The sequence below is a fragment of the Platalea leucorodia genome, assembly GCF_965183815.1.
Source record: "Platalea leucorodia genome assembly, chromosome: 22".
NCBI classification, from domain to species: domain Eukaryota; kingdom Metazoa; phylum Chordata; class Aves; order Pelecaniformes; family Threskiornithidae; genus Platalea; species Platalea leucorodia.
In genome coordinates this window covers 7,980,511-8,003,327 of record NC_138844.1, presented here as the reverse complement: position 1 = coordinate 8,003,327, position 22,817 = coordinate 7,980,511, and the positions used below count along the sequence as shown (strand labels likewise).

The 22,817-nt window shown below is 55.4% G+C and overlaps 1 protein-coding gene across 2 annotated transcripts; it reads left to right on the top strand.

Annotated features, from left to right (window-relative positions):
* Positions 1 to 526: 526 nt before the first annotated feature.
* ITGB3 (integrin subunit beta 3) lies at positions 527 to 22,657 on the top strand. 2 transcript variants are annotated; one of them, XM_082331862.1, is made up of 15 exons: positions 527 to 755; positions 6,041 to 6,126; positions 10,560 to 10,752; positions 12,791 to 13,043; positions 13,524 to 13,605; positions 14,310 to 14,471; positions 14,630 to 14,725; positions 14,938 to 15,027; positions 15,414 to 15,548; positions 16,029 to 16,458; positions 18,743 to 18,965; positions 19,146 to 19,246; positions 19,374 to 19,493; positions 20,559 to 20,725; positions 21,467 to 22,657. In XM_082331862.1, exons 1-15 carry the CDS (start codon positions 587 to 589, stop codon positions 21,533 to 21,535), a joined length of 2,376 nt encoding a protein of 791 aa, XP_082187988.1. In that variant the 5' UTR covers positions 527 to 586; the 3' UTR covers positions 21,536 to 22,657. The 2 variants fall into 2 exon arrangements, with proteins under 2 accessions (XP_082187988.1, XP_082187987.1); XM_082331861.1 differs by having other exon boundaries at positions 13,524 to 13,686; positions 21,467 to 22,654.
* The last annotated feature ends 160 nt before the right edge of the window (positions 22,658 to 22,817 follow it).

The following is a 22,817-nucleotide window of genomic DNA, read 5'->3' as shown; positions in this document are numbered from 1 at the left end:
AACAATACAAGTGAGATGAAAATCAGGTCCAAATTATCTGACCCAAAGCTGAACTTCCCTGCTCTTGTGATGTCCAGGTTTATACCCAAATTGCTGGTTTCACCAGGTCCAGTTCTTGGCTGGGTCTCACTCAGCTCCCAGCTCTGTTTCAGCAGAGATAGTCCCATTTGCACTAGTGCTTTGAGGAGGGGACCTGAGAACCCACACTTTCATATCTGTATGTATTTGTTCTATTTCCCCTTAAATCCTTGAACTCAGAGGCAGCTCAGACTGGGTGTAAAACCCAGGCTGCCTTTCACGCAAGAGTTAATAAAAGGAGGGAGTGAGCAAGATTTCGCAAGGAATTAAAAACAGGCGAAAGAGCCTATGGGAAAAAGCCTGTTACCAGCCCCAGGGCTGTAGGTCACCAGTGCCGTGTACTTGCTGCCAGAGTTTATTAGGCCCTTGTCGGAGCTGTGAGAGAAAAAAAAGCATGAGGAGCTGCAGACAGAGCGGGTGGGGGCACTCCGTGACTCAAAACTGAGTGACACCAGTGCAGTTTCCTCCGGCCAGCCCTGCTCGCCATGTGTGTCATACACCCAGACTCATGATTCATCTCCTGGACTGCTCAAAACTCCGGCTGCCCCAGAGCTGCTCTCCATCTTTCACGGCGGGGCTGGTCCAAGCAGCCCCCCACACTCGGGGCTTGGAGGAGAAGATGGGAAAACTCTGCGTGGCTCTCGGGATCCTTGTGCTCTGCGCTGCTGGCGGCTGGGGTAGGTTTACAGCCCATAATGCTGTTGCTTGCTTAAAGCCAGGTCATTTAGTGATTATATTGCCTGTTATTTCCCAAAATCCCAGGACTTTCTGCATTCCCAGGGTCTGCGATTTCCCAGGAAAATCGCTCAGAGGGGGAGCTGGCAGCCTGAAACCTCAGCTTGGTTCCCAAATAGAAAGCACCGCTCAGGCCAGTTGAGCTTCAGCTGGGTCGAGGCCAGGAGGGTTTCTCAAAGATGTTATAGGGTCAAGACAGGATTCGGTGCGTTATTCTCACACTGGGTGCGGCAAGTTTATATTCTCTACCTATGCAGTGTTTGGCTCCAGGTACTGGTTTGTAATGGAAGGACTGGTGTGCGACTTGGGCTCTGTCCTTAAGAAACAGAAAATACGCTGGGCGACTTTGCAGGGCAGATAGTCACTGTATCCATGTCATTTTAAGGGCATGAAGTATATTTAAGTCAGTGTTGCTGTGTTGTGTTATTTTTTCTCATGCTATTTTGGTGCTTTTCTTTAAAAACTCTGATTTCTGGCATCAGGGGATCTCAGGACAAATGTAGTTTGTATTTAAAAAAAAAAAAAAAATCCCATGTCTGAAGCATGGAGAAGGAGCTAGAAAAGCATTATCTCCTCCCCAGGTGTGTTTCCGAGGCTCAGAGTCAATCCTGCAACTGCAAAATGGTGTGGTGTTTTCAGCTCCTGATTTGTAAATCAGTCCCATTGCTTTCAAGGCCAGACTCGAGGGGGTTTTGGGCAACATTGTTCTGTCTAAAGAATTCCAGACTTCGGTGAATTCCCAGGAACAGCCTGAGGCTCCGATCTGCTGCCTGAGGGAGTTGTCATCAGTACAGGACATAGGATAACCCCTGGAAGAGTTTGAGTTTGTAGAGCTGCAGTTCGGGGCTGTGCAGATGATTTCTCTGCTCCTGTGTGTCGGTGCCTGTAATCAGCTGAGCTCAGTTTGAGGTATCCCCTCTCCGGGAAGATGCTGGCAGACACAGAGAGGTTCAGGGAAAAGACACAGCCCCAGGACGGTGTGGGCAGATGAGCCAGAAACGCCCAAATCCTTATCGCTGAGGCAAGCAGAAAGGCCAGAGAGGATGTAAGTATGGTTTGTGTCTTTACCGAGTTTTATAAAATATCTTTATCAAGTTTTCTATGTGCACATTGTTGCACAACTTGGCAGAGGAGGAGAAAACAAAGTGTGTGGCTAGCTCATGTGGTACGTAGAGGAGGTTACTTGGAGTGCAGATTGGGGACTGACTAATTTTCTCCAGCCAGGGAAGGGTTATGCTCAGCCACAGATGTCTGGGGTATTTCAAGTGCATCATTTCACCTCGCTGGGGGCCACAGCGCTGCCCAGCCCCAGGTGGGTGGTTCCCATGCTGTCCTGTTTATCTCCTGTTTCCCTGTATTTCATGTGCTAGGATTTCTTTTTTTATAAAGCTTGAGTCTTTAGGATCAGATCGTTATATGAGACCAGCTGCTTTTGTAGTAAAAAAATGCAGCTTTTGTACTTGGGTTTATTAGTTTTTATGGCTAGAAAAACAAGCCCCAAAAATGGGGAAAAAAAAAAAAAAGAAAGAAAAAGAACTAAAACCCACAGAATTTATTAGTTTAGGCTGTGATGGGATCTTGGTAACCTGCTCACAGCCGGGCAGCATCCTGAGCCCGGGAAGCAGTGCTGGGCACTCAGAGGGCCACAACCTGAGGGGGCTCAAGCTGCAGCATCCTCTGCCCTCCTCTGCCTGTGCTTTTGCTCCTACATCACTCCAAGGTCCCCCCTCCCCCCTCCCTCCTGCAAAGCCCTCCCGACACTGCACGCTGCGCCCGGCCATGCAAGCAGTGCTGGAAATGCCAAAATAGAGGCATTTCCCCACAGTGAGGGGGGTGAGGCTGCCAGCTTGCACTAGGAGGAGACACATGTTTGGATGGTGATAACTGCCCTGTGCTAACCACCGCTGGCGCCTGGGGGATTTTGGCCCCTTCCCATGGGAAAGGGATGGTCCTGCTCCAGCCAACCCTGGGTTAAGCGCAACCAAGAATGGCTCCGTACGGTGCTGGAGGTTGGGGAAGGGTCCTCCATCCCCAGGCACGTGTCTCGGTCATGGAGCGATGGAGATCACAGGGACCACAGGTCTGCGTGAGTCTGGAGCAGACATCCCCGGGCTGGGGCTTCAGGCAGCCCGAGGGGGCAGGTACTGACCTGCAGGGACCCCCTGGGCAAAGCCACTGCTGCCGGCATGGTGGCATGATGTGATGGCAGACCCCAGGGCAGCCTCGAGCGTGGCAGCATCCCTCCCACAGAGACCCTTCATGCTGCAGCCCCATCTAACCCCATGTGCTGCTCCCTGGCAATGGGGCCGCTGCTCTGCCTGGGCAGGACAGCCCAGCTTGTGGCCCTCATGCCAAAACCAAGAAAATTGGGTTTACACGTCCTGCATGGAGGGGGACACCAGATCAAGGACCCCTGGGCTGTGGAGTGGCAGCAGGAGGGGAGGAGAGGAAGCCACCTGGGCCCAGAGGCTGCACACAAGCAGGAGGTAATTTGTACCAAATGCTGGAGAGCAGATGAGCTCTCCAGCTGAAAGGGACAGTACTGGGGCTCGTTAGCCCCAGAGCCCAGGTTTTGCAGCATGAGGAGGCAAAGCGGAGGCAGCCAGGGGCTTGGCCAGCAGATACAAGCTTAGAAATCCTCCATGTTGTGTTTCAGTGCAGCCAGGTCTTGCTGAGACCAAGGTTAACACTGCACAGGGGAAACTGAGGCAGGGAGCAGCTGAGGGACTTGGCTCAAGTCACAGGGTAAACCTGTTTGAGATAGGATTTGGACCAATGTGTCTCACATCCCAGATGCTGGTGTGAGCCCTGGGTTCCGCCCCCTGGCTGGGAGCGTGGCTGGAGCACCCATGGGTGGCAGGGGCCCTTGTCAGCTCTGCACTTCCCCAGCAAACTGGATGCAAGGGCAGAGCCAGGTGACTAAACCATCCTATGGCAAGCTAAAACCCACCCCTGAGGGAAAAAAAAAAACACTGGCTTTAAATAGCAGTCTGGGCCAGGAACGTTGTTGTTGGTACTCGGTGCTTATAACCCTGCCCCAGCCAGGGCTGCAGCCACCTTGGCCGTGAGTCAGCAGCTGGATATGGCAGCTACAGGGAGGGACATGAGAGCGGAAAGCAATTAAACTCCTGGCACGAAGCAGTCAGCTACCTGGCACCTCTCCCCCAATTGCTGACTGAGGAGCCATGGTGCTGGTCCAGGTATCAAAGCATCAGGGCTCCCCATGGACCTGCAGTTTTGGAAGCTGTTCTCATGTTTGGGCATGTGGCCCCAGGGTTGGCAGCTCTGAGAATTTAATTGTGAGCACCTCGAGCCACCAGGGCCATCCCTCTCCCTGAGGGCTGCCAGGGTAATGCCTCCCCTGCCATCCCCGGAGGGCTGAGCCACTGCCAGCCACGCTGGAACTGGCTCCCAGCTGCACGGCACAGTGCAAATCCAAAGCACGTGCCACACACTGGGCTGCAGCTGCCAGCACTTGGCAAGGCAGGAGGGATTTCATATGGACACGGCAGGAACAGGCGTGAGAAGCGGGAGCCAGCACTGTTGGTGCTGCTGCTGCTTTCTGAGAGCTCTTTGCCTTCTCCCTGCTCAGCCCCAGCTATCCAGACTCATCCAGCCCAGGCAGCAATACTGCTGTTAACACATTGCTAAGTAGCCTTGGTGCAGAAAGCACCTGTCGCTCTTTCGGGCAATGCTAAATTTAAAGTCTTTCCCATCCTCACACGCTGCAGCCGGTATTTTGGTGTATGGGGAGAGCTCTGGGAGCGGATACAAGCCCAAAACTGGTGCTGAGCTGAGCAGTTGGGTTTTAGCCTTTAACTTAGTCCCCCTGCATGGGATGAGCAGGAGGTGTGCGTGGCAGAGGTCTCATGGGGCACACAAGCCCTGGTGCCCTGAGGCATGTCCCCAAGCATGTCCGGCTCAGCCTGTGACATCACCCTTGTACAGACATACACACACATCCACGATGCTGCACACACGGCTACTGTGCACACACACGGGTGTACACTCATGCTTCCGGACTGCATGCCAGCGGACACAAGCACACGGTGCTGTCGCCGTGGTTCTGCCGAAAGACCTGATGACATCGTTTCACCGTTTCCTCTTTCTGCTTCATGTTACATTTCCGGCAGCTATGGAAAATGCCGCTTTTTCTGCCTGTGGCTGCCGGGGAGAGCCCTGGGTGGGGACAGGGGGACACAGGGCAAAGGGGAGACCCCAGCGCCTGTAGCTTTATGCCTGCATCCCCTGGGCTCCCCAGGCTGCAGTGTTCCCCCAACCAAGCAGGCACATGGCTGCAGTCTGCTCTGCACAGGGAATCCTAAAACTCTGCCAAGATGCTTGTGCCCCAGGAGGGAGGAAGAGCTGAGGGTGATGCCACCGCAGCCGTGCCCCCAACCGCTCACTGCATCGGCCATTGGCAGTCGGACCCACACAGTCCTGCCTCTGCCAGAGGAGCTCCTCCTGCCCGGGCAGGCACTGGCACTGCCCTGGGGTCCCTGTGGGCATTTTGGGGCCCTTTAATCCCCCACACGGACCTGCTGGCCTCTGACCTTCACGACTGGTGCCAGCACGCGTCTCCCAAAGTCCTCACTGCCACTTCCACGGACAGAGCCCAACCTTTGCCTGGGGCATTGGCGCAAACCACTGTCAGCACTGTCAGCACGTTTCTGGACTTGTGCCCTTTCCCTCCCCTCCTTTCCCTGGTTTGAACTCGAGCCAACACCAGCCATGAGTTTAACATCTGTACAAGAAGGCACCGACCACTCTGGTCAGGGGCGGTGGGAAGAGGCAGCCGTTCCGTGGCTGCTGGCAGGGCTGCAGGTACCATGCTGCGCCCCTAGGAATTCACCCCTTCCCCCTCTCTGCTGCCCCAAAATGTCTGCAGGGAGGCACAAGGGGAGATGTGTCCCCTGCCGCCAGCACTGGGGGCTTCACTCCAACACGTGTGACATTGCAGGGATGGAGGGACCCTTTAAGGAGCTGACAGGTGGGAAATGATGCTCAGTCCTGGGCAGGATGAAGCCCAGCTGGTACTGGGCTGGAGAGGTGGTTCTAAAAGGGGCAAGGAGGCAGCATTTGGGACTGGGAAAGGGGTTAGAGCAGAGCTTGGGTGGGATGGGGGCTGCATCTGCTCGTGAAGCTGCTGGCTGAGCACTGAGACTTCAGCACACAAGTGGATTTTGGGCTCTGCAGGTTGTAACCGCTCTGTGTTTTGCTGTTTCAGGGGGTAACATCTGCACCACCCGCGGGGTGAACTCCTGCAAGCAGTGTCTGGCTGTGAGCCCCCTCTGTGCCTGGTGCTCTGCAGAGGTAAGAGCTGGGGAGAGGCTGAGCAGGGCTGAAGCGTGTCCCCGAGCAGAACAGGGGACATGTAGGAAGGGACAAGCCTTTGGGCTGTGGGATGGGGGCTGGTCCCTGCGTTACAGCCACAAGCTTGGTCTCCATCTGTTCCCACCATGTTTAAACACATTCCTTGGCAGCATCTGGCTCTGACCACAGCTCGAGGTGCATATCATGGGGCTCCAGCTGCCTGGTTCTGCCTTGCTCTGAAAATCCGTCCCTTATCTTGGGTGTGTCTGTGGGAGCTACATCAAGCTGGCTGGGAAATGCTGATGTTTATGCTGGGAATTCACTTTGTCGCTCAAAAAATGTACATTTGAAAACCTAGTTTACTTTTGGTTTGATTCTTGAAAACCCATTATAAAGCTCGGGCTAAAGGAGTTTAATTGCTGGAAGGGCTGGAAAGGGAAGGGGGCCTGGTGGGAGGAATAAAAAAAATACTGATTAGAAGTTAGGGTTTGGGTTTAAAAGCCTTTTTTTCATTGGAAAGAGAGGGAGGGAAGACAAGGTGCCTGGTTTTTGTTACTGAGCTAAAGAGGATGTGAGAGCTGAGCTGTGGCTTTAAAATCACCTTGTTTGGGTGGGTGAGAACCTGGAAGATCTGCCACTATCCCCTCCAAAAATGCTGCCCTGGAGTTTAGTCCATGGGGTGGTAAGAGGAGGGAGTTTCCCAACAGATGGGAGAGCAGCCCCAGGGCAGAGACAAAGGGAGGTGAGGCTGGGATGGGGAGAGGTGATGAAACCTCCTTCAGGGCTTCACTAGCTGGGAGCAGTTCCCCCTCTGGCAAGGCTTTTCTTGCTTTCTGCTTCTCCATCCATGAAACACTGTTTCCTCTGGCTGCGGTTGTGCCTGTGGTGCCCACTGGGAATGGGAAAAGACCTGGGAAAAAGTGATCCAAGCTGGAAAACGCTGTTGGATCCTGCCTGCATGGCCTGATGCTTTGGGGTCAGTGCATATATGGAGGGAATGCCTCTGCTTGCTGTGCCCATCAGATACTGCCAGGACCTCGGTGTGCAGTGTGAATAAAGATGCTTGTGCCCTGTCTTATCTCTCGCAAGGAGTGGCTGAACTTTGCAGCGTGATAAGGGACTTCGCTCCCCGCTGGCTGGGCTGGGCTTGCTCCTTCCCAGCCACCTTCCTGGGCCAAGCTGGTGTCCTGACATTACAGCAGGGGCTGTGATGGGGTTGGGTTTTTTTTTTCCTCCACATCAGCAAAGGTTTCCAAAAAAGGAAATATTTCCAGTGCTGCTCAGGGCTGCGCTCACAGACAGACAGACGTGACAAGCAGTGAGGGAGACGTCCTGCTGCCAGCAACCGGCCCCCGGATAGCCAGGCTGTGCAAACTCTGCTCAGCAACTCTGCCTCCAACATCTGGACCACATTGTCTTAATTTAGCAAATGAGGGATTTTTCTGTGGGTTTGTTTAATTTCCCTGGGGTGGGGGAGGTCTCTGATACTGCCCCCCCTTTTTTTTCTTAAAGGGACAGTGCTCTTATTTGTGCTCTTTCTGCTCCCACTGCAGCCCTTTCACATCCATGCTGCCCTTCCAAGGAGCCAGGGGTTATCAGTTACTCCTGCTCCATCCTGGCTTTGGGCAGGAAAGGATTTCATTGTGGCGTCTTGTGATCACTGACCCCACCGAGCACTGATGCAGAGGAAAATTGAGTTTTATTTATTTTTCAGAGACCTTGACTATTTTTACCAACAAATACGTGTGCCCATCCATTGACTTTTCCTTTTGGAGAAAGTCAGCCAAGCCTTAACACTGAGGCGTGGCTCTAAAATCACTTTGGAGATGATTGTGGCAGATCGTCCAGGGTCTCACCCACCCGATATGTCACCCGCTCTCGTCCTCTTGGAGGAAAGGTGGAGGCAAGGCTAGACCAGGGTGTGATTTAGAGAAGTTGCTGGAAAGTTTTAGCTTAATCTGTGGAGGCATCTGTGCTTTGGGTCCTCCCAGGAGCTCGTCTGCAGAGAAGCTGATGCTGTATGTGGTTGCCTGCAAGATGAAAACGAAGATGCCCTGGGGATGTGTGAGTTCCCGCAGCCTCTCTGCCCAGCACTGAGGGAGCTCGGGGATGGAGCTGGCTCTGCCAGCACCCTGCCTGGCTCTGCCAGCACCCTGCCTGACCCTGCCCTCGCTTACAGGGTTTGGTGGCACCAATCAAGGGATAAAATCATCAAGTTTCCCATCCTGGAGGGAGCTTGAGCAGATGCTGAGCTGAAACCTCCTTCCCTGCAGCAGGACAGAGGTCAAAGGGGAGGTGGAGCTGGGGAGCATCTCGGCCAAGGGGTGCGGGACAGCTTGTGACGGAGGAGGTGGGAACACATATCTCCCAGCCCCTGCAGCATCTCCGTGATGGGGAGCTGATGCCATCAGGGCCACGCTGATGGGAAAGTGGGGTTTGCAGGGTGTGTCCCAGTGGATGAAGTCCCTGTGCTGTGAGTTTGTCACTAGCAAGCCTGGGCTGCCTCTGGGTCGCTCCTACCTGGGGCTGTGTCCAAGTCACTGAGTCCACAAGTCTACAGAGACTGGGGCGGGGGTGAGGTGGGAAATAGACTAGGGGCTGCAAGGGCCTCATAGCCAAATGACCCATTGATGGTACCATAACTTTTCCTTTGCCTTCTGCAGTAATTTTGTTGCTGGGGAGGCTCCTGTGAGTCCTGAGTCAATCATGATGTTTAGGGCTCCAGGGAAAGAGGAAGGATGCAGCCCTGGGGTTAAATAGCTTCTGCATGGAAATCTTGCAGTAGGAATGATGCTGTTAATCCCATAAGGTACTACATGTCCTTTGAGGGCCTGGGAGTCCCTCTGGATCTCCACGTATCACCCAGTGCTGCAGTTAAAAACCCGTCTGCCGAGCCTGCTTTTCACCCGCATATCTTTCCAGTGATTTCCCTGCCTGGGACAGGAATGTACATGATGATTGATGGGATCTGGAATAAACCAGGCACCTCTTCCCGCAGCAGGAAGCCTCGTGGGGCAAGCCTGCAGGGCAGGTGGGTGGGTGCAAGGGAGCTAATTTAGGGGGATGACTTGTCGTCTTCACTGACAGCATGCTGTCCAGGCAGTAAGGGTGGGAGCAGGAGGCTGCGGGGGAAGAACACGCCCGCTGATGTATTTTTCTGGCTGTTGCTTGGCCACTGTTTCCAGAGGGCTGTAGGCCAGCCCGGGCCTCTTGACACTGTTCGCACTTTTCCACTCGTTTGCTTAAAACACACAAATTCATTCCTGGGTTCAGGCAGCCTGAACCTGGGGGAGCTGATATCCTGGATGGGGAACATCTCCAGTGCTGGGAGGCTGCAGTGTTGGGGTCCAGCTTCCCAGGACCAGGGAGGGAGCTGAAGCAGCTGCACCAGGACTTGTGCCACCCCCCTTTGCTGCAGGGAAAGGCTGTGCCAGTCTGCAGCAGGACTTTGAATGTCAAAACATTTGGGCTGTAGGAGGGAGATGGAGAAACCCCTTGGAGGGGAGGGTGGCTGCTGCCTGGCAGGGAATGCACAGCAGCAGATCCTGGCAGTGTTGGGCTGTGAAAGAAATTCTTCCCCATCTTCATGACAAACCGAAGTGATGGGAGCCCTTCTGAATGCGCCGTGATAAGGGCAAGGAGCCGGGAGCTTTCTAGGAAAGGAGGGATGGAGCTGGAGCCCCACCGTGACTCTACACTTTGTGCTTCCCCCTGACAGGCACTTGACAGCTTCTCCTGCAGCCCTGTTGCCTTTTTGCTCTTTCGCTCCTTTTTTGGTTCTCCTTTCCCCCAGCCAGCTCCATCCGGCAGGAAGCTGGAGAGCTGGAGATAAGCCTGTACCGTTCTTGGACAGGAACCAAGCCCTGCTTCATGCAATGGGCTCACCCACAGCAGGGCTGTTCCTTGCTCGCGGTGGGCTTTCTAAGAGCACGTGTTGAGAAAATTGGGGGGAAAAGGTGGCTTGTCTTTCGCCAAAGTTTAGAAAATAATAAAAAAGGTCCCAGACTCTGCCCCTCACCCCCAGCCTGCCATGTTCACATCCCACCTCACCCTCTTCTAGCCATCCCATGTAGATGAGCTTTCCTTTTAGCTTTGCCAAAACGCAAACCAAACCAGAGGCTCCAGCTGCTAGCAGTCAGAAGGGGGTTTGGCAGGGATAAATTATCCACTGCTCCTTGCCAGGGGTTACTGAGCAACCCTGCAGAGCACAGCAGACCCAAACCCGCTCTGAGCCCCAGCAGGACTTGCTGATCCTAGATCCCTTCTGTCTGCCACCTCCCTCAAGCAGAGACAGTGTGGCCCAAAAAGCCTCTTATCCTGGTCTTGCATTAGGTATGATAAAGCAGGGGCTCTCCAGGGAAAAGAAGGCCCTCTCTCTTCCTCCCGGCATAACCCCAGGGGAGCTGGCTCCTGACCACATCCCTCTCCTGCAGGTCTTGGCACAGTCATCCCCTCGCTGTGACCTGCGCGCCAACCTCCTGCAAAACGGCTGCGGGCAGGACCACATCGAATTCCCCACCAGCACCGTGACCATCCTGGAGGACCGACCCCTCAGCAACAAGGGCTCGGGGAGCTCCACCACCACCCAGATGAGCCCCCAGAAAATACAGTTGAACCTGCGGCCGGGTAAGAGCCCCCAAACTGCTGCGGGAAGGAGAGATGCAGTGGGAATAACCCAAAGGGCTCAAGCAATGAGGGAGCCATCGCTCTGCCTCAGTGGCTAAGGCTGTCTTGTGTCCACTGAGAGCAAGACCAGGCTGGGGGCTGCACCAAACCCTCCGGGAACATCCCTGATGGGCAGCCGGGCTGTCTGCAAGCAGATTTCTGCTGTTCAGTCTCTTGGCTCAATCCTGTGGTACCCCAAGGGGCAGGATGGGATGCAATTTCAATAACGTACGGGCTTATTTTATAAAGCCATTTAGACCTCTAGCCACTGCTGCTGCACTCTGAATGCTTTGGTGGAAGTCAGCTTGTGTCTAACAAGCTGTAGAGCAGCTGGCAGGGTTGGAATGCCAGCAGGTCCCTGTAATTTCCCAGGCTCATTTCAGCCAGGCAGGCTGGAGCCAATTAACTGTTATGGTCGTTTGCCAGCATCCAGGAGTTTCAAGTGATGCCAGGCAGGAGGCAAAACTAACAGACACCACTCACCTAAGGTCACAAAACCAGTTTGGGGAATGTGGAGCGAGTGGTGCCATCACCGCACTCTGCCCCACACATAACCCACCCCTGGCCATCCACTCATGGATGACTCTTCCAGTCTCAGCAGGAATAATTTTGGTCCCTTGTGCTAATTAAAGCCTCGGGGACAGATATCAGTGGCTGATAGCACATGGCATGCTGTGCACATCCCTGGGCCTGGCCAAGAGGAGTCCTGACCCATCTGAATGACAGCAGTCTGAAAAGTCCCCACACAATGGGGACATGTAGCTGCTAAGTGGCCCTTGCTTTATTTAGGTCTAAAGGTATTTGACAGGAGGCAGGTAGGTGTGGTGCTCTGGAGAGGAACAGAGGCAGTGTGCAGTGCCCTAAGTCCCTGTTCTTGGAAGCAGTGGAAGAAAACCCCAGCTTGATACCATCTCTACCCAACCAAGAAGGCTTGGCATGAGTTATCTGCCTTGACTCATGAATCAAGACCAAGTGCTGAAGGATATAAGTAGGACAGGTCACAGCCCGTGTCCCACAGGCTCAGAGTCCTTATGGTTTTAGCTCAACAAGGAGAAACAGATGCTCTCTAAGTGCAAAGTTGGGACACCTGACTACATGGTGGTGCTCCAGCAATGCAGCTGGAGGGGGAATGGGGCTCTTTGGGCTCTCATAGATTTTGAAACTTTCTCCATCCTGAAAGTCAGAATGTGATGTGCAGATTTAGAAGGAAATATGAAAACAATAATAATTTAAGCTTAAGTAGAGCTTTTTTCCTCAACATCTGAGGTGTTCTGAGAAGGCTGCAGCTGTGCCCCAGCTTACATTTCAAAGAATAGCAAGAAAAAACCTTTGTTTCTTTTAAAAGGCAAAAAGAAAAGGTCAACTCAAAGTGTTTTCAGCATTTTTTTAAAATGCAAAAGTCATCGAAACTGGCCTGTTCCCCAGAAGGTTCTGTCTAAGGAGGTTTTTGTTTCAATGGAAAATGTTTCACCAAAAATTTCCCAGAAGTGGTTGGGAGGAGCCAAGAGGAGAGGGAAGGAACAGGGATGGGGGAGGCCCTGGGAGATGCTCGGAGTCCTTGGGAGCTCAGAGAAGTCAGGAACAGCCATAGAGCCCTCTGATAATCCCTGTAAGACCTGCTGCCCAGTCGCTGGGTGTTTCACTTACTCCATCCAGCATGTATTGGTCATGCTGTTCATGCAGGACAGCTTGGGGGTCAGGACTGAGCAGGAGGATCTGTTCATATCCTGGTATAATGAGAGGTTTGGAGAACAGGAGCCATAAGCCACACTTGCCATCTCCAAGGGGTGCACAGCATATCTCCTGTGCAAGCACCCTCCCCTAAGAACTTTGCCTCCTTGTGTCTGTTTAACTGTGATGTTCTCCTCTCAGCAGCTGTAAACCATCTCCTTGGGTTCCTGCTGACCCCATAGGTTAACTTTCTCCTTAGTCCTGTGATAAGCTCCCTTTGCTCCTCCGAGGAGTGGATCTCTCACTCCGCTGCCCTGTCACATTACAGATGACTCCCAGATCTTTCGCGTCCAAGTGCGTCAAGTGGAGGACTACCCCGTGGATATCTACTACCTGATGGACCTGTCTAACTCCATGAAGGATGATCTGAAGAACATCCAGAACCTGGGCACCAAGCTGGCCAGTGAGATGCGCAAGCTCACCAGCAACCTACGCATCGGCTTTGGGGCCTTTGTGGACAAGCCCATTTCCCCCTACATGTATATCTCTCCTCCGCAAGCTATTACGAACCCTTGCTATGAGTAAGTCCTAGGCTGAGGGAGTCCTGGAAGGGCCAGAAGTTAATGGGACATCACCGGAATGTGGCTGGAAATCCATAGCAATGGATTTCAGCAGGGAGCTGGGTGCCTGATTTTGGGCAGGGTTTAAACATTGCTGCACCGCATGTTCTGCTGGCACAGGGAGGAGGAGCAGGTCTAAACTTTGAAGTGTCATTGTCACTGAAAAGGTCTTAAGGAAGCAAACAATTTTCCACCATTTTTCAGGAGAGATATTGAGGCTCAAAGAAAGTGAATCCTAAAAACCCCAGCAGGACAGAGGCTGCATCACTAGAACATGTGATTGATTTTTAGAAGGTCCTTCACCAGCCTCCAGCTATGTCCTTGGGCTCTTGAGGTGGTTGGGTCCCCCCAGCACATCCCAGACAGGACCATGGGATGTGGGAGGGATGGGAGCTGGAAGAGCCCTGTGAGCCTCATGCACTGACTGCTCTCCTCCTGCAGGATTGGGGAAACCTGCCTGCCCATGTTTGGCTACAAACATGTCCTGTCGCTCACGGACGAGGTGACCCGCTTCAACGAGGAGGTGCGGAAGCAGAGCGTCTCACGGAACCGTGATGCACCTGAGGGCGGCTTTGATGCCATCATCCAGGCCACCGTGTGTGACGTAAGGGGCAAGAAGGCCTGGCTGGGGCCGAGAGAGGGTCATCAGGCTGGGCCTAGTGGGTTGGCAGGGACCACCCAAACACACCAGGACAAAGCTGTAAACTCTGTGGAGCTGCTGCAGAGCTGAGACCTGGACAGGGTGAATGTTCAACAAGGACATTTCCAGGCCAGTAGCCAAGGCAAGGGACAAGCAGGACCCTTGCACAGTCCTGGGAGGAGAGAGGAGCAGAGCAGGTGCTTGGGGACTGCTGATGATCCCATGTCAGACCTGTAGTAACCAGCCCAGAAGGGACATCTTCTCCTGTGCCTGCACCTTGATTTTGCTGGAAATGGGAAGGGTTGCATCCCTCAGTCATTAACCACCTTGATTAACACTCCAGCAAATTAAAACCTGTCTTTCATCTGCACAAGCAGCCCATGCCCACCTGTCAGGCTCCACAGCCCACACCCCCCACAGCACTTCCCTGGGAGAGCGATTGCCCTCGGTTCCCTCTGCAGTGGCAGGTTGGTCCCTGCAGCCAAGCCATGACCCAGGGTGGCAGCGAAGGTGGCAGCAGGGTGCTTACACATAGGGCTGCCCTTGGCACACGCTGCCACGCGACTGGGAGCTGCCTTTTGCTGCAGGAGAAAATCGGCTGGAGGAATGATGCTTCCCACCTGCTTGTCTTCACCACGGATGCCAAGACCCACATTGCGCTGGATGGCAGGCTGGCTGGCATCGTGCAGCCCAATGATGCCCAGTGCCACATTGACAAAGATAATTTCTACTCGGCCTCCACCACACTGGTAAACCCTGACCCATGCGTGGGGTTGGGGAGCCTGGAGCTCCTGTTGAGGGTCCCCATGGGATGGGAAAGGTGGTCCAGCCCTGTTTGTAGAGCATGATGGGGTCCAGGGTGGCTGGGCGTAGATGGTCCCAGGGTATAGCCTCTCCCCTTCCCCAGGACTATCCTTCTCTGGGCCTGATGACTGAGAAACTCTCGCAAAAGAACATCAACTTGATCTTTGCTGTGACGGATACAGTCGTGGGCCTCTATCAGGTAACAGCTGCTGTGCAAAGCCACCTTTATTGGGGGGCTGGTGGGTCCCAAGGAGCACCCTTTGCAGCTGGCCATGGGTGGCCATACATAGACCAGTGGCCTCCTGTCCTATCAAAGCTCCTCAGGAAGCTCCCACGTGCCCAGACATGGTTTGGCCCAGCCATGGCACATTTACCTATCATGAGCAGACCATGCTTACGATATTTCTCCAGAACTACAGTGAGCTGATCCCAGGCACAACTGTGGGCACCTTGTCCAGAGACTCCAGCAACGTCCTGCAGCTCATAGTGGACTCCTATGGGGTGAGTGTGCAGTGTGATGGCCCCACAACAGTTCTCTCCCTCCCAAAATAACCACTGCTTCACACTGCAAGCAGCCCACACAGATTTGGCAGCTGTCCCAGCTCCGAGCATCCTCCCTGGACCAGCTGTGAGCATCTGCCTCCACCCACGCATGCAGGGACCCCGGGGAAGGGAGATCACTCTGTTCACCACCAGCCCCTTCCCATCCTTGAAGGCATTTCCCTGTGGAGAACGACGTAGTAGAGTCCCGAGAAAGACTTGCGGCGCTTGGCTCCTTTCCCATGCACGTGGGAGCATCACTGCATTGCTCGGGAGGACCCCTCCCCGGGACTGAGCCCTGCCCAGCTTGTGCTGTCTTCTTCATCGCTCCTCTCTCCTCCCCCCAGAAAATCCGCTCCAAGGTGGAGCTAGAGGTGCGTGACCTCCCTGAAGAGCTGTCCCTGGCCTTCAATGCCACCTGCCTCAATGAAGAGGTCATCCCCGGGCTGAAGTCTTGCATGGGGCTCAAGATTGGGGACACGGTGAGGATCCTGTTCATGGGCTTGGTTTTTCTCCCCCTCTATGTAGCAGCGCTGCCAGCTCATCTGATGCTCTCCACCAGCACCGTCTGCTTGCCCCCCCACCTCCTGGGTGACACAGACCCTTGCAGGGCATGCTGTAAGCTCTTTGCAGTGGAGAGAGGGGTCCAGCTGGGTGGGTGCAAGAAGGAAAATGCTTTTCTGAGTCTGCTGGATGCAGACTCTGTGGTCCTCTAGCTCAGCCTGGGCTGCTGGCCATAGTGCATGGGCTTTTGGACTGATTTAGCCTGGTTACTGTGGCAGGCAGGTGCACTGCCCCAAACCGTGCTGGGACAGCTTTGAAAAGCCCAGAGAGACCTGGTGGGTCCCACTTCTGGGCTTCTTAAGCTTGGGCATGGATGAGGAGCTGAGCCCAGCCTGGAGCAGGTGCCCCAATACCGTGCCAGGGGTACTGGCACCCAGACGCATCCCTCTGCCCTCCAGGTGAGCTTCAGCATTGAGGCCAAGGTACGGGGGTGCCCAAGGGAGCGGCAGAAATCCTTCACCATCAAACCCGTGGGCTTCAAGGACAGTCTGACAGTGATGGTGAACTTTGACTGTGACTGCTCCTGTGAGAGCCAAGCCGAGGCCAACAGCTCGTCCTGCAGCCGAGGCAATGGCACGCTGGAGTGCGGTGTGTGCCGCTGCAATCCTGGGCGCCTGGGCTTGCACTGCGAGTGCTCAGAGGAGGAGTACAACCCCTCGCAGCAGGACAACTGCAGCCCCCGGCCAGGCCAGCCCCTCTGCAGCCAGCGTGGTGAGTGCACCTGCGGGCAGTGCGTGTGCCACAGCAGCGACTTTGGGAAGGTGACGGGCAAGTACTGCGAGTGCGATGACTTCTCCTGCGTCCGCTTCAAGGGCCAGATGTGCTCAGGTGAGTGCTGGGCTTAGAGGGGAAGCAGCTCAGGGCATTTACGCTGCCCGAACTCATGGACAAAGGAGACGCCAGCTATTTTGGGGCTTGTACTGTGCATTGTCCCCACCTCTGGTTTGCTCAGCCGTGGCTCCCCCTGGACCAGCCCTGGGTCTGAAGCGATCCCGGGGGAATTATTCCCTTTTTGGCAGCTGGTATCACCTTCTGTGCCCAAGAGCCATGGCAGGGTGATGGGCTCTGAGGGTTAGAAGCAGACCTCAGTCCATGTTTAGACTCAGGAGTTCCACTGGGAGGGCTGGTGGGCACTCAGAGAAGCAGCTCTGGGGTGCGCAGGGCAGGGACTGGCTGGACCCTGCTTGAATTGCAGCCTCTGACATATCAGAGGTATTTCTCTGCAGGAGGAGACCCTGGGGTGGAGGAAGAGGGGTGGGGAGAGGCAATTTTTATCCTCCACCTAGTTCTTGAAGAGTCCCTTGGCAAAAGCATTGAGGAAGCAAATCCTCCACCCTCACTGGCCTTACAGCATCACCTCTCCTGAATATTCATCTCTTCCATGTGCTATCAGACTCACCTGCTCCAGCCCCGGCTGCTGCTACTCTCAGTACTGGGGAGAGAGGGCCAGGTCCTTGGGTACTCCGCCCACGCCAGGGACCAGGGAAGGAGCACCTCTCTCCCAAACACCCGTCCCAAGCCCCAAGAGTGGTTTCACATGTCCTGATGTGCCAGGGCCTCTTCCCCATTAGGAACCCCCATCTAGGGTTTCTCCCACCCATGTCTCCAGTAAGCACTGGAGGTCTGAGTGAACCCCAGCGCTCTGCCCTATCTCCTGTTCTTTTGGGGGATGTGAGAGAGGTGGCAGTGCCCAGGACTGGGGCATGAAGCTGTGGCATGTCCCCTCCAGGAGCAGAGCAGCCCAAAAGTGATTCAAGGGGGAAATGAGAGAGGGGTAGCCACCCCCTTTCCTATCCCCAGCCTCCCTCCCTGAGCCCAAGTGAGGTGGTTGCTAACACAGTGCCAAAAAAGCCACCGCTTTCCTGCTGCAAGCTCAAAAAAACCCAGGAAAATGTCAGTGGCCAAAGCTGATCCCACTCTGCCAGAGCCCAGCCTGGATGAGATGAAACCTGCTGACCAGATGACACTCGATTCCTGCTCCCCACTGTCCCCAAATCGAGTTTTTTGGACCCCGCCTGCCCCCCAGCCCAACTTCATGGCTCACAGCTGCCTCTGTGCTGCTGGGATTGATCCTTTATCTTAACAGTCTGCTAATAACAGAGGTGCAAATGCTGGGATCTTCCCCCACCCTGAACAGTCGGTGCCCTCCGGAGCCGGGTGCCTGTCCCTGCTCCCACTGCCTGTTTGCACAACGGTGGGCAAAGGGTGACAATGAAGCACTGCCCCCAGCCTGGGCAAGCTGTTAATTAACCTGATCTATCTGACCCTGCTGGCATCGACCCCATCCCATTGAGCCACTTCTCTCCAGCCTCCCCATCTGTTTCCATGCCTTGTCACCCAGCACGGCACTATTTTCCTGTGACTCAGTCTTAGTTCCTCATCAACAGGGTTACACATCTATTTCTCATGCTAGCGCCCCTGAGGCCAGGGCACGGATGGTGCCCAGCCCATCCCCCGCCAGGAGCAGCATTCCTGATGTGTTCTGGTGCACTCAGGGCTTGGGATGGGTCGGCGCATGCCAGCTCCATGGCGTTTCCACTGCTCACCAGGTCTTGTCTTTGAGCTGAAATCAAACCGCAATCCAAATAGCTCCAGGCTTTGGCAGGACTTGAGCACGTCTGTCTGTCTGATTAAACTAGTCTCAGCGAGTGCACAGAGCTTGTTGGGCTTTTCCCAGCAGTCAGCTTCCCCTGCCTGGTCTGGGGCTGGGAAACGAAAGGGATCTGGGGGGTTTGACCAGATGTCCTGACTCAATCTGAAATTAAAAGCCAAAGCTGGACTAGCTCAGAGACGGATCTGATTAAGCATCTCCAGCTGCTGCTGCCAACCTGCCAGAACTGGGGCAGCTCAGCCTGAAATTTGGCAGTGTTTTCTTGTTTAGGTGGAATAAGAGGAGTGTTGGGGTCACGGCAAAGGTTGAGGTTTGATGTGAGCTGCTGTGTGTCCCACCCCAAGGGTAGTGGAAAGGGGTTGTCCTGGGCGGCTGGTTTGCCTTGCCATGCCCATGAAGGTGGAGCTGCCACTCTGGGTACATGGGCATCCCATATGGGTGATTGCTAATGAGATCTATGGGGACACTTGAGGGTCCTGATGCCCTCTGGGTTGTCCCCAGGCCACGGGCAGTGCAACTGTGGGGACTGTCTGTGTGACTCAGACTGGACCGGTGACTACTGCAACTGCACCACCCGCACCGACACGTGCATGTCCAGCAACGGGCTGGTGTGCAGCGGCCATGGCTCCTGCATCTGCGGCAAGTGTGACTGCACCCAGCCTGGCTCCTACGGTGACACCTGCGAGAAGTGTCCCACATGCCCAGATGCCTGCACCATCAAAAAGTGAGAGAGGGCAGAGAGGTGGGATGGGCTGTACCCCAGTGGTGCTGGCAGGAGCTCTCACCAGCTGCAGCCCGGTTGGGTTGGGATTGCAGCTATTTCTGCAGCCTGAGACCGAAAAGCGTGATGGTTTCCCCAGGGAGAGCATGGAGGAGCTCACAGTACCTCCCTCTTCTTCCTCAGGGAGTGTGTGGAGTGCAAGAAGTTTGAGCGGGGAGTGCTGGTGGAGCAGCAGTCCTGCAGCCGCATGTGCCGCGACGAGATCGAGACGGTGCAGGAACTGGGTAAGACAGGAGACCCAAACACCTGCCCTAAAGTGTGGAAACGGGGGGGGGGCTGCGTACACTGTTTGCTTTCCCTCCACGTGTGCCTCCCCCGGCTTGGGAGCCTCTGAGCCTCTCGCACTGGCAGGTGACAGGGGCAAGGACGCTGTGAACTGCACCTACAAGGATGAGGATGACTGCGTGGTGCGGTTCCAGTACTATGAGGACTCCAGCGGCAAGTCCATCCTCTACGTTATCGAGGAGCCAGGTAAGACCTGGCTGCTGTAGTCAGTCTAGGGGGGGTGCAGAGCATGCTGTGCTGGGTTTACGTGCTAAATGCATGGGTTTTGAGTCCCCTGTGTACCTCCCACTCCAGTCAGGCTCCATGGTTGGGTGCTGACAGGGCTTAAAGAGCTGCTTTGTTCCCTGCTCCATGCCACCGGGACCATGATTTCCTGCCTCTGTCTCTCATTTCCCCACCGTGTTGCTCGGTTATTTCACCTCCTCATTGAGGCCAAGGATGGGGGCTCAACCTTCCCACTATCCTGATCCTGTTTCTGACTCCATGGGTGTGACTTTTCTCAAGAAGCGGATGAGAGCTGGGTCCCATTAGCCAGGTGGGAGGAATACTGCGGCTGTGCCCCAGGGCTGGGATACAGCAGCCCCCTGCAACGCAGAGCAGCCCTGGGGTCTCCAGCGACCTCAAGGTCTGATTTCCAGCTGAGCCGGGGGCTGTGTGGCTGCAGATCCTTTGAAAGCAGGGCCACGAAGACAGCTGCCAACTCTCGTTACAGCTGCCTGCCATTGGCAGGGCTGCAGCCCACCATCCCCAGCCCCTGCACCCAGAGGGGAGAGGCAGGTGAGGGCCAGGGTGGCTGCACAGCCCTGCGCAGTGTGCGGGAGAAGCAGGGTGGCTGCTGGGGTTCGCACCGGATCTTGCCACCCTAGTTTGCCGGTGCGGCATTGATGCACAGCCGGAGAGTGGAGGTGGTGCAGGGTGTCAGCTGGTCTGGTGGTTTGGGGATGAACTTCCACCAGCCCAAGGACTTGGTCTCCAGTGTCGTCCCCCACCATGGATAGGACCTGTGACACCCCTGACCTGGACTGCTCCAGACTCGGGTGCAGACCCCCACCCTATAGACAGGAGCTCGAGGATCTCGGCATGTGCACTGCTGTGCTCAAGGGTGGAGGCTCCTGCTCCCTAACAGGGGAGGGTGAAGCCCTCCTGAGGCCAGAGGAGCTCCATGTACCCATGGCCAGGCAGCCCCAGAGCTGCTTTTAATTGCCCCAGTGGTGCCAAGCTCCCCTAACTCTGCCCTCTTCCCTCTGCCAGATTGCCCAAAAGGGCCGGACATCCTGGTGGTCCTGCTGTCAGTGATGGGCGCCATCCTACTCATTGGCCTCGCCGCCCTGCTCATCTGGAAGCTGCTCATCACCATCCACGACCGCCGGGAGTTTGCCCGTTTCGAGGAGGAGAAGGCCAGGGCCAAGTGGGACACGGTGAGGGCCAGCGGATTGGGTGTGCCAGGCAAGAGTCCATGAATCCCACAGCCCCTGGGCTGACTGGATCCAGATCCCAGTGCTCCCAGCACGAGAGCCTAGTTGCTGTCTGTGGTCCCAGGGCATGGTCCTTAGGGACCAGCTTGCCCCATCCCTCTCTGAAGCATGGCACAGTGTCACAGGCAGGACTCGGGGTGGCACTGCCAGCCTGGACATCCCTTCCCTGAACCCACTGTGGTCCCAGGGGCTGTGCACAGGCAACAGCAGATGTCCCAGATGATTTTCCCACTGCCAGCATATCCCAAGCACTTGTCACCAGCGTGACCCTCTTACTCACTGCTCACACCAGTGTTTCCATCCCGTGAGCGAGGCGGAAGGTCCCTCTTGCCACAGGGTGCTGGAAGGGCTGAGGCACCTGGAGCACAAGGAAGGGGGCTGGGATGGCACTGGTGCCTGTCCCCCACCTCTCCTCCACATCCCCAGCAGGAAGGGATGGGGTGGCTCTTTTAGGAGGCCTCTCTGCTCCTGAGCTCCTGCTGCCTTTCCTCTCCTCCATGGCAGCTTTTTCCTGCTCTCCCCCATGAAACCTCACAGGGAGCTGTTAAACTGTGCAGCCAAAGCCTTGAGCAGAGACATGGATCCACCACTCAGTGCTGAAATGGTGCCTCCGTTTCCCCAGCTGTAAAGTGAATGCTTATGCCAAGCACAAAGTGATGATGCTCTTTTTCATTCTTCTTTCAGGGCCACAACCCTTTATACAAAGAGGCTACGTCTACCTTCACCAACATCACATACCGTGGGAACATGTAAGGATGCCACATCCAGCGCTGGCCGTGGGATCAGCTGAGGATCTGTGGGATCTTCTGGAGTCCGGTTTACAGAAAAGCTTGTGTGTGCCTGTGTGTGTGAGTGTGTCTGCGCGTAATTTAACAATCCCTTGACTGCCTCTGAGGCCCTGTTGCCCGTCACCCCACTGTAACTGCAGAGACGTGCTTTCCACAGCAAACCTCCCGTCCTTACCTCTGTGGGTCGCCTCGTGGGAGCTGGCGGCCCTTCCATACACTGAATGTGGAGAAGCGGGACTTTCTCTGCCTGGTGAGTCTGTGAACTGTTAGGTGCTCATTGGACCAAGAGGATTTTGGGAGTGGCTGCTCGAACTAAAGGCTGAGCTGTGCTCTCCTCCATGGTCCGTGCTGATGAAGCTCTGCCTTCTCGGAGAGTCCCCTTGTGCACTGGACAGATGTGGTCCCCCTGGGTACAGGAGCCATCTCCTTGGGGGACAGGGCAGCTATGCTCACTGCCAGCAGGCAGGAGCCATCGCGTGGCTTTGTGGGTTGAGGACACCGCTTGAGCAACCCGGCAGCCCCCTGCTTCTTGTAGCCACATGTTTCTGGCACTGCTGTGGCACAAGACAGTGAAAAGCAGCACCCCAGCATCACGACGCCCCTCCTCATTCCCTCCATATGCACTCAGTTTGCACTATGTAGCATCAGCTGTGCTGGTCCCAGATGCAGCCTGGCTCAGCTGCTGCAATGGTGCTGGGCTCCCCGTCGCCCCCTCCACCATCCCCATGCCACAGAGCACATGGATGTGCAGACAGCAGCCTGGGCAGGGTTGTGGTGCCCATTATCCCTTGAGTCCGGCCACGTCTCTCCCTTTTCTGTGCTTTTTGGGCTGTGTAACTGCACCATGCTTGGTTTTCTGTGTAGCTCAGGCTTCCAGAAGAGCAGGCAGGGTTCAGGCCACGTCCTGCTGCCTGGGGCTGTGTATCACCAGTGGTTTGTCCCCTGTGGAAAAACAAAAACATGTCTTGGTAGCAGAGTTTGGCTGTGACAGTGCTGCTGCCTGGTCCATGCCCCAGCCAGAGCCTCATGCCTCTGTTCCCCTCGATCGCACCAAAAAGCAACAGAGACCTCCTGCTGTGTGTGGAGCTGCCCCCCAGGGCCCTGGCAGCATGTTGGCTGAGCTGGTCGTGGTTGTGTTCCCCAGGTTCCTTGGCCGGCCTGTCCCCAGCAGCGTGGGAGCTGGGGCTGAGCCCCAGAGCCGGGGGTAAATGGGCAGCACCAGAGTGGCAGTGATTCATACCACAGAA

Excerpts from the sequence above, each read along its gene's own strand:
- ITGB3 (XM_082331861.1), top strand. The coding sequence starts at position 587 with ATGATTCATCTCCTGGACTGCTCAAAACTCCGGCTGCCCCAGAGCTGC. Across the intron at positions 6,127-10,559 it reads GTGCCTGGTGCTCTGCAGAG|GTCTTGGCACAGTCATCCCC; the intron begins GTAAGAGCTGGG and ends CCTCTCCTGCAG. Across the intron at positions 10,753-12,790 it reads ACAGTTGAACCTGCGGCCGG|ATGACTCCCAGATCTTTCGC; the intron begins GTAAGAGCCCCC and ends GTCACATTACAG.